The 11,318-nt window shown below is 32.3% G+C and overlaps 2 protein-coding genes across 4 annotated transcripts; both read left to right on the forward strand.

Moving 5' to 3' along the window:
- Positions 1-1,790: 1,790 nt before the first annotated feature.
- On the forward strand, positions 1,791-5,542 carry LOC100815657 (uncharacterized). Of its 3 annotated transcripts, none has more exons than XM_014762259.3 (2): positions 1,791-2,130; positions 2,507-5,542. In XM_014762259.3, the coding sequence occupies exons 1-2, from the start codon at positions 2,104-2,106 to the stop codon at positions 3,725-3,727; spliced, it is 1,248 nt and encodes a 415-aa protein (XP_014617745.1). In that variant the 5' UTR covers positions 1,791-2,103; the 3' UTR covers positions 3,728-5,542. The 3 variants fall into 3 exon arrangements, with proteins under 3 accessions (XP_014617745.1, XP_014617747.1, XP_014617746.1); XM_014762261.3 differs by having other exon boundaries at positions 1,793-2,130; positions 2,580-5,542; XM_014762260.3 differs by having other exon boundaries at positions 1,794-2,130; positions 2,551-5,542.
- Positions 5,543-9,007: 3,465 nt separating this feature from the next.
- FWL1 (protein FW2.2-like 1) lies at positions 9,008-10,301 on the forward strand. The gene is made up of 4 exons (NM_001249367.3): positions 9,008-9,233; positions 9,459-9,530; positions 9,652-9,861; positions 9,953-10,301. Exons 1-4 carry the CDS (start codon positions 9,128-9,130, stop codon positions 10,027-10,029), a joined length of 465 nt encoding a protein of 154 aa, NP_001236296.2. The 5' UTR covers positions 9,008-9,127; the 3' UTR covers positions 10,030-10,301.
- Positions 10,302-11,318: the final 1,017 nt, after the last annotated feature.

Consider the following 11,318-nt stretch of genomic DNA (forward strand, 5'->3'; position numbering starts at 1 on the left):
CGAAGTTAAGGTGACCACGTCCCTATTAATTTAGTACTTAAAAATATACTTTGAATTCCCAACTTCAACAAATTGATAATTTTTATTGCCATTTCCGAAAGCTAGCCATGATTAACCACGTTCCTAATGGATAATGATAATTAACTTCAAATGTTCAATAGCTTTATGTTTTACGGTGACTTATACAGATCAATCATAAATTACACTATAAGGGCATGGATTTTGCTTACATTAAGCCTTTAATAGGTATGACCAGTACTAGTATTTCAAAATGCAAGGCTGGACTTCGGAAATTCCAGTCCCCTTAAATAAATTAAGTGAGCTAGTTAATATATTGTTCTACTATTTCATATACGCTTTAGAATGTATGTAGAAAATTATGATGTCAAATAGATCAATAAGCTATGAATTGTAAGATACATGTGTATTGAGATGTTGTGTGCATTGAATTGTGAGTTATGAATTGTATAATCACACAATTGTAAGACCCTTTAAGGGTGACAAGTTAATGTATAACGGGTTAAAATTATTTTGAAAACAATTGAGTAGTTCTATGTATTGCATAATTCAAACTCTAATGACACATATATGATTTTAAATGTCTATTCTAATGAGATGATTAGTCATATGAGCATAACATATTAATATTGTTAGCGTGTGATATGTGTGTGATGCATGAGGCATGGTAACTTGATGTCTTGGGATTATAAAAGTATGATGCATTGTGTAAGTGACAAGTTGAGTATATGTTAAATTGTGAGATCACACATGTATTGAGAGATATTGTGTGCATTAAGTTGTGAGCTATAAATCGTATAATTACACGATTGTAAAATCCTTTAAGGGCGACGAGTTAATGCGCGAAGAATATTATGATGAGATCCACTGTGAGAACTCAACGAGTTGAATCACTTTGAGGTGTGACGAGTTAAAATCATTTTGAGAACAATTGAAGTGTCGTGTGTTTTGTATAGTTCATATAGATAAAGTCTGCGTGTTAAAATATTGTCTGGATTGAACTTAAATTAGGAGGGAGAGGTCCTAACGTAGTCTTCATAATCTAGGTTTTGGGGGTAAATACATCCAATTTGAGTGCTCCTTTAAGTATGTGTCTATCCCACGTGGTTGAAGTATTCTCGCAAAATAACGTGACCCTGACTGATCTCTCTATGATTTTATCTAGTGAGAATGATGTGATTACCCAGTGTATTGGGACATGAGTTTTTGTATTAATTGCTTGAAATTCTAAATATTTAGTTTTTTGTTCATTCTCTGAAGTTTTTGATGATCATGTTTTAAGACAGAAATGTTTTCATATCCTTAATTAATAAATTTTTAATTTGATGATTAATACGAATGTGAACCATTTTACTCATATTTTCTCATATTTTATTAATTAAATGTTTTGAGACACGAATATTTTCATATCCTTAATTGTCATATTTTCTTATATTTTATTAATTATCACCCATTTATTATCATTTTTTTAATAGGATATGATTTTCTCATTTTTAATAGAAAAGTACACATCACACCACTTTTATGTTTTCATCTCTAACACTATCATTTATTTATATAAATAATGAAATAAAATTCTTCAGAACCCTTTATTTTTTTATTTTATTTTTGGCGTTAAGGAGGCCTCAAATGCTACTACAGTTTATTAAAAAAATATGACTTGCCATTCGCCACACCAAAAAGACTAGTAGCTAAATTAGTAATTAATTAAAAGCCAAACGGCTGATGGAAAAGAGATGAACTAATTTATGTTCCAAAGCGTATATGAAATAGTAGAACAATATATTAACTAGCTCACTTAATTTATTTAAGGGGACTGGAATTTCCGAAGTCCAGCCTTGCATTTTGAAATACTAGTACTGGTCATACCTATATATTTAAATCAAACGTTGTATAGTAAACAGCTTGGTTGTTGGAATAGGACAAAAAAATAAAAGGAACATATGAAGGCAATGTCAATCCATCGAGCTTTTCCATGGCTGCATATATGCAAGATTATAACCTAGTGGACAAAAGTTTGCATTGAGTTGCCAATCTCCTCATATCATATATATATTTCCATTGGACAATGGACAACTGGTTTATATGATTGCTTTGATGACACTGGAAATTGTAAGCTCTTGTCCGAATTCACCGTGTCGTGTATATATGATGTATCACAAAATTATGTTGCATTCTAATTTGAGCTTAATTAATTTGTATCCACTGTAGAAAGTTTTCCATTACTGTCAAACAATTAGATATCATGATTGACATGACTTTTAAGTTATTGTAAACTTATCAAATAGTCATTGGATGATGTGTGCGTATACTAACTATTTTCTCTATTTTTTTAGATATACTATTTTCTCTTGTTTTCGGGCATTTACATAGGATTGATAACTTGCTATGAGATAATAAACTTCCAAAATTACTTTCAGTTCAATTTTTAATAGGTCGCAATGTGGAATTCTTATATTCATTCAAATTCAGATTCTCTATTAAATAGTATATAGGTATTCAAATTAAAAATCTTCATACACATGGGTATAGTGAATCGGTGCAACTGAACATCTTCATAGATGGCCTGCGACCACAATCAAAACAATTATTAGATGCATCTGCCGGAGGGAAGATCAAGCTAAAGACACCAGAGGAGGCAATGGAACTCATAGAAAACATGGCAGCTAGTGATCACGCCATTCTTTGTGATCGCACATATGCACCAACAAAGAGAAGCCTTTTAGAACTCACCACTCAAGATGCAACCTTGGCTCAAAATAAGTTGTTGTCCCAACAATTAGAAGCCCTGACAGAGACCCTCAACAAGCTTCCACAGCAACTACAAGCGGTAAGTCCTTCTCACTCTTCTATTATGCAGGTAAGGGGATGTCACATATGTGGAGGAACACATGAGTCAGGCTTATGCATGGTCCAAGATGAAGCATCCAATGAAGTTAACTACATGGGCAGCCATAATCATCAAGGATTCCATCAAAGAGGACCACCAGGATTCTATCAGAGTGATAATTTTTTGCAGGACCACGATTGGAGATATTATCCAAGTAATAACTTCAACCAAAGGGGTTCACCCTATCAGCATCCTAGCCAGGGTCCGAGTCATCAAGAGAAGCCGCCTATCAGTATAAAGGAAATGCTATTAAGCTTCATTCAAGAAACAAGGGCAAACACTCAGGAGACAAAGGCATTCATCCAGGAGACGAGATCACACCAAAAGAGCATAGATGCAGCCATCAGAAATCTGGAGATACAAATAGGCCAACTAGCTGAGTCAATTGCTGAAAAGCCCACTGAAACCTTTGCGGTAAATACTGAGATGGAACCCAAAGAGGATTATAAGGTAATTTTCACTGAGAAAGAAAAGAAGGAGAAGAAAACTGAGGAAGATGTGCGTGATGAAGAAGGAGAAAAGAAGGAAGAAAAAGAAAGAAATGAGGAGAAAACACAACAATGGGAGAAGTACTCACAAGTAGAAATTCAGCAAGAAACTATTCTCCAAGTCAATACCCCTTCTCATCAATTGATTGTCAAGGAAGAAATGCATGGAAAGCATGAGAAAGCCTTAAGTGTCATTTTTTCCTTGATCGCTACCACTTCTCTTGCAATAATGTGGAAGGTGCTTCCAGAATACACGAGTTTCATGGCGTCTCTAACTAAGAGGCGAAAATGCAAGGAAGATGTGTTCTACGTGACCTTCATGCCACCTTGAAGGCATTTGACTCGTCAAGCTAATGACGTTAAAGAAGCGCTTACTGGGAGGCAACCTAGGATTTCTTACCCTATCTTTCTTTAGTTAGTTGCAGTTGTTTTTTTAGGGTAGTTGTTATTTCTTTTCTTTACTTATGATTTTATGCATTTTAATTTCAGTAGTTTAAATTCAGTTATTGAATAAAAATTGCATGATATTTATGAAGTCACTATTTAGGCTTTTTCTGAAGAATTCAACACTTGAAATGCTACATGACAATTGTGAAAATACTGGTTTCCTGGAAGCAAGAGTCAGTCAACCAGTGAGACATGAATCACAAATAGAGAAAAGGTTAGCTTGATGGAAAGAGATCACGTTCCGGTAAGCCGATAACTTTATCTTGTCCTGGAGAGCTGTGTGAACTTAATTATGAGAGAACGTCTGTTTTTAAATTCCTAATTTTGCATCATTCTTAGACTGTTAGATTATTTACATAAGGTGGATATGATCAAGGCCATGTTTTTTATTTTAGCCACATAGCCAAAAAGCCAACCTGTGATGAAATTTATCCCTTGCACCCTTGTTGAGCCAAATTAGTAATTATTTTTTTTAAAAAAACCCCTGAGCCTAATTGTGATATCTCTAACCTTATTTTAGGGTTCTAAGAGAGCATAAAGGTTTTAGTCATAATAAACCCCTAATTTGGGGGATGGGTAGAATGAAGATGGTCTAGGGAATGTAAAAGTAGCACATAATAAGGCACCAAAAAAAAAAAAACTTGTAAGCCCAAAGTCTCTTTCCAAAAAAAAAAAAAAAAAAAGAAAAAGAAAATAAGGGCAAAAAAAAAAAAAAAAGAGGTGCCATAAGTGCTAAGGTTGGAAATAAGAAAAATAGATTGCATATGTGTTAAGGCTGAAAAACAAATAAAGCCTAGGCTAAGTATAAGTTTTTCTAGGATGAATGCTCTCTTATAACCTTAAGTTTGAAATCCCAGAAAAACCATGATTTCTTGTCTAGCCAGGTCCCATTACAAGCCAATAAAAGTCCTTAGTGATCCACCAAATGTAAGTAAGAATAACTTTAATTGAGATGAAGTGCAAAATTTGGGAATCTTAATTGCAGGTCGTATAAATTTTAAACACTCACCCCAGACACTTGTGCGTAGAGATAAACACTAACCTTGTGAGGAAAGTGAGGCAAACCAACTTGATTGATTTCCGATACTAACCAATTTCATCTTGATGTAATTCATGCTTCCATTGTGGGATTATGACAAATGCGGAAAGGACCAGTTGGAGGAATCTGAGAAATTGTAGCCATTGAAAGTGTTGAAGCATTCGGGGCCTGCTTTTAATTTGATTTGCTTGGGGACAAGCAAAGTTTTAATTTGGGGGATTTTGATAACTGCTAAATAATTGTATTTTGATGATAGAAAATAAGGCAAAATTGTCTTTAAAAATAATTATTTAGTAGTTATTTGCGCTTAAATATTAAAGAATTGATGTTTTGTTGAATTTTGGCTACAGATATAAAAACTGGAGGTGTAACAAGCAAAAAGGCCAAAAAAATTGAAAAAAAGAAGAAAATCTGAAGCAGGCCCAGCCCAATACGCGCTAAGCCCATGATCCAACAGAAGCGCGTGCTAAGCCTGCAACACGCGCGCTAAGCCCGCGATCTAACAGAAGCGTGCGCTAAGCCTGCAACATGCGCGCTAAGCGCGCGATCTACACGCGCTGAGCGAGGGGGTGTCGCGTTGAGCGCGCCTACGAAGGCCCAAAGCCCACTTCAACAGCTATAAATAGAGCGCCCGCCCAAGGGACAGAAAAAAAAAGCCACGACAGAACCCCCTCTCCTAGGGGTTTCATTTACTCCCTTTCTTTCTTTCACCCCTATTCTACTTGTAAAGCCCTCAATGGCCATGAGTGGCTAAACCCTTAGTTAGGGCCTGGCAGGCCTAGAAGCCAATGTGATGTATGATGTACTCTTCACTATTTATCAATGCAATACCAGGTTTTTCTTTCCTATTTTCTTTTCTGTTTTTATCTTGCATACTCATCTTTATATTCTATTAGGGGTTAGATGCTCGGGAGAGGGTAACTTCTAAATAAGATTTAAAGAAGATATGCATGCATTAGTTTTAGGGGTTAGACGCTCGGGAGAGGATAACTTCTAATAGAACAAGAAGAAAAGATATCATAATAAAATCATTGCTAGGCATAGAGTGATTGCATTATGCCCATGCGTCAAAGCAAACATCTAGAATTAGAACTTCATGCATTTTATCTATTGAGTCTTTGCAAAGGCATTTGGGGGATAGATAGGTAAAATAGGCTTGTCATCGTGAGGCATCAGGGGCAGGTAAATGAATAGATGTGGGTGAGATAAAATCACCTGAATTGGTAAAGAAAAAATCATAAACTCATACATCCTAGGCAGACAAGGCAAGTCAGTTCCTAACACTATTTTATCTTGACTTTATCTTTTTCTTTTATTTTAAATTTTAAATTTCTTTCATCTTATCTTATCTATTATCTTTATCTTTTATTTTAAATTTTAAATTTCTTATCTCTTGCTTTTAAATTGGGTTTGCATTAATCTAAGTACAAACAAAGTCCCTGTGGATTCGACACTCGGACTTCCGAGAACTTTACTACTTGTGACGATTTGGTACACTTGCCAACGAGTCAACAATATGATATGAGGAGATTGGCAACTCAATGCAAACTTTTGTCCACTAGGTTATAATCTTGCATATAGGTAGCCATGGAAAAGCTCGATGGATTGACATTGCCTTCATATGTTCCTTTTATTTTTTTGTCCTATTCCAACAACCAAGCTGTTTACTATACAACATTTGATTTAAATATATAGGTATGACCAGTACTAGTATTTCAAAATGCAAGGCCGGACTTCGGAAATTCCAGTCCCCTTAAATAAATTAAGTGAGCTAGTTAATATATTGTTCTACTATTTCATATACGCTTTAGAATGTATGTAGAAAATTATGATGTCAAATAGATTAATAAGCTATGAATTGTAAGACACATGTGTATTGAGATGTTGTGTGCATTGAGTTGTGAGTTATGGATTGTATAATCACACAATTGTAAGACCCTTTAAGGGTGACAAGTTAATGTATAACGGGTTAAAATTATTTTGAAAATAATTGAGTAGTTGTATGTATTGCATAATTCAAACTCTAATGACACATATATGATTTTAAATGTTTATTCTAATAAGATGATTAGTCATATGAGCATAACATATTAATATTGTTAGTGTGTGATATGTGTGTGATGCATGAGGCATGGTAACTTGATGTCTTAGGATTATAAAAGTATGATGCATTGTGTAAGTGACAAGTTGAGTATATGTTAAATTGTGAGATCACACATGTATTGAGAGATATTGTGTGCATTAAGTTGTGAGCTATAAATCGTACAATTACACGATTGTAAAATCCTTTAAGGGCGACAAGTTAATGCGCAAAGAATATTATGATGAGATCCACTGTGAGAACTCAACGAGTTGAATCACTTTGAGGTGTGACGAGTTAAAATCATTTTGAGAACAATTGAAGTGTCGTGTGTTTTGTATATTTCATATAGATAAAGTCTGTGTGTTAAAATATTGTTTGGATTGAACTTAAATTAGGAGGGAGAGGTCCTAACATAGTCTTCATAATCTAGGTTTTGGGGGTAAATACATCCAATTTGAGTGCTCCTTTAAGTATGTGTCTATCCCACATGGTTGAAGTTCTCGCAAAATAACGTGATTCTGACTGATCTCCCTATGATTTTATCCAGTGAGAATGATGTGATTACCTAGTGTATTGGGACATGAGTTTTTGTATTAATTGCTTGAGATTCTAAATATGTAGTTTTTTGTTTATTCTCTGAAATTTTTGATGATCTTGTTTTACGATAGAAATGTTTTCATATCCTTAATTGATAAATTTTTAATTTGATGATTAATACGAATGTGAACCATTTTACTCATATTTTCTCATATTTTATTAATTAAATATTTTGAGACACGAATATTTTCTTATCCTTAAATGTTTTCATATCCTTAATTGTTATATTTTCTTATATTTTATTAATTATCACCCATTTATTATCATTTTTTTTAATAGGATATGATTTTCTCATTTTTAATAGAAAAGTACACATCACACCACTTTTATGTTTTCATCTCTAACACTATCATTTATTTATATAAATAATGAAATAAAATTCTTCAGAACCCTTTATTTTTTTATTTTATTTTTGGCGTTAAGGAGGCCTCAAATGCTACTACAGTTTATTAAAAAAATATGACTTGCCATTCGCCACACCAAAAAGACTAGTAGCTAAATTAGTAATTAATTAAAAGCCAAATTCGATCTCAAGACAATTGAAGTGCCGCATGCGCATTGGAATGGGGCAAATTCATCTCCTATATATAAATATTTTTTTTCGAAATAATACATTGTTATATAAATATGTTTGTACTCTTCGAGTATTCCAAAAAAAGAAAAATATTTATTAATTAGTTTAACTGGACAATATTATTTCTACTTCAAAGGTTTTAAGTTGATTTAATATAAATTATTACATTATAAAAAAATAAAAAGTACCGCATATTTCATTATACTTGATAAAATATTTTTTAAATAACAAATAATGAGTTTAATTTTGAAACAGTGATAACTAAAATTACACACTAAAATTTCTCTTATTTTTTTATTTTTATTCATTTTTTAAAATTATCAAATTAAAATATTTTAAACTTAAAATATTGTTCATAAATGAATAATAAAAAATGAAACAAAATGAAGAAAAACAAAACAAAATAAAAATTAAAACATCACATGGTGATTCCCCACATCATTTGTCAAAACAATATGTGAGTGTGGCATCATTATTAACATGCCATGTTAATAATTTTTGTTAAAAAAATAAATAGTTGTTTAATAGTAAACCAATATGTAAGATGTAAAATGTTATCATTTTTATATTGGTCACTTTAGAAATTGATGTCAAAATTTCTTGTTTTATGTTAATTGTATCGATAATAAATATAAAAAATATTTATTTTCATCAATCAAGTTGACAAAAAAGTATTATTATATTATTTTTAATAATTAGAAGATCTAGTTAAATTTTTTAATAATTTATAAATTCAATTAAACTTTTTATTGTAATCAAGAGATGAATTATATAATTAATTATACGTTTAAATCAAATGTTACCTATCAGCTTGTTTGTTCGAATTAATTGGACAAAAGTTAAAAGGTACATACGAAGTCAATATCAACCCATGGAACTTTTCTGTGGCTACATATATATATGCAAAAGACAAAAGATAACCCAGTTAAATAGTACTATTTTGTGTCAATCTCCTCATCGATCTCATTTTGTCTCTGATTAGAGCTTCAAAATGGATACCGGTGAAGGTAAGTCAGCACAAGCACCAAACATCAATGCTCCACCCACTGGACAATGGACTACTGGTTTATTTGATTGCTTTGACGACACTGGAATTTGTAAGCTCTTTTCTAAATTTACCATGCCACGTCCTACGCTTGTATGACTTATCACAAAATTATGTATTAATTGTTGCATTCTAATTTGAGCTTAATCTGCATTTACTGCTAGTAAAAAAAATTTAATAGTGTCAAGCAATTAATTAGATATCATGGTTAAAATACTTTCAGTTCAATTTTCACGAGTTTTATTAATTATATACCTTCTCCCCTTTGTTTATGAAGGCTGTTCTACCTGGCTCTGTCCACAATGCATTTTTGGTCCCAATGCGGAAATTATAGACCAAGGAAGAACATGTGAGTAATTAAACTCAAGTCTTCAAATTTAACGGTTACCCGTTTAAGCTACTTACGTATGTATAGTCATAACATTTTTTAATTATTTACTTTCCATAAAAAATGGTGAAAAAAATTGCAGCTTCTAGATCTGCAACTTACATATTTTGTGGCCTTAGCTTGGTTGGGTGGGCATTCTTATATTCATTCAAATTCAGAAGCAAGCTAAGAGCCCTCTACAACTTACCAGAAGAACCATGCGGAGATCTTTGCGTTCACTACTGTTGTTTAGTGTTTGCTATTAGCCAAGAGCGACGAGAACTTAAAAACCGTGGATTGGACACCTCAGTAGGTATAATATAATTACTCAATACCGTATATAAACACAATATTATAATATGTACATTATTATATTCACAAGTTCTAATTATATGTATATCTAGGTTGGAAGGGAAACGAATTCGCAATGAGAAAAGCTAACCTAGTACCTCCACCAGTTGTGCCCGCCATGACTCGCTAGAATTTCTCATGTCAACGATACAATTTGGAGTAGACTTGCTGTTATATACAATCTGGTGCTATAAGTTAGGAGTTTAACTTTCTTAGTTTTTAATATCTAGTATCAGTTGCTTTATAATTTCCTGTTGTTGAGTATGTAGCCACTTTGAATTCAATAAAGAAGCATCAGTTTGCAAGTTACATATATACTTTTCATTCTCTACAAAATCTGTTTCTTAATTATCTGTTTGTGATTTCCCACGGACAACAATGATTACCTTTGTACTCTATATATGTTGAGTGTTGCCTGGATTTGTTAGTTTTGTTGTATTATTAATCGTCTCTTGTCTCTTTCTTGTGAGAAACAAACATTTGTGGATCATGCATGTTTTTTCATATAAGCAAATAATTTTATTCAAGGAGTCAAGATACTCATACATCATCTCACAGCACCTATCCTTCAATCCTTAATACATTATTATAGTGCACAAATATATGTACGGGTCAGGAAATCTAAGTCCAACTCTAGCCAACTCCCCCCGCAAAATCTAATTTTGATCAAGTCTAAAATACAAAGTCCCCAGGATGAATACTATCTTGTTATGAAGTAATATGAATTATATATACAATTTAATTGAACTCTTGTTTAATACTTTTTTAATATATGAAGATGTATACTATAATTCCGATCATGAAAAATAAACTATTTTGATAAATTACACCAAGAAAGTTATTGAAAAAAGTTTTAAAAAATTGTGAAAACGAGAATCATAAAATATTTTCATAAATAAACTCATTATAAACTCTTCTAAATATCTCCTAAGCCAGCGAAATGTTTAAAAAACTTTGTTTTATTCTCAAAAGCATAAAAAAATTAAAATAAAATACATAAAACCTTGAATTATTTTAATATTCCATTTGATGGTTTTCAACTTTCTAAATTTTTTTAACCAAAAAAAAAAAATCTAATTTTTAAAGCTTGCATGGGACCTTACATACAACTGATCATAAATCGAATGGATGAACTGAGCGTGTTTGGTACATTTAAGACGTGCGCTCAAATTAAAAACTACATCAAAACTGTGTTGATACACAAAAGTTACAAGCATTAGTGTTGGCTTGAACGTGGATCAATGTTGATGTCATTAGAAAACAAAAAACTAGAATTGTGTCAATCATTTGGTGGTCAGAAGATATAGATGATCCACCCAAGTCTCGCCTCAATATGTGTTAGGGTTATGTAATATACTATATAAATATCATACTTAATTGACAATATGTGAACACCTATTTTAATTGGCATTCAAAAGT

Source organism: Glycine max, chromosome 9 (assembly GCF_000004515.6).
Source record: "Glycine max cultivar Williams 82 chromosome 9, Glycine_max_v4.0, whole genome shotgun sequence".
Taxonomy (NCBI): domain Eukaryota; kingdom Viridiplantae; phylum Streptophyta; class Magnoliopsida; order Fabales; family Fabaceae; genus Glycine; species Glycine max.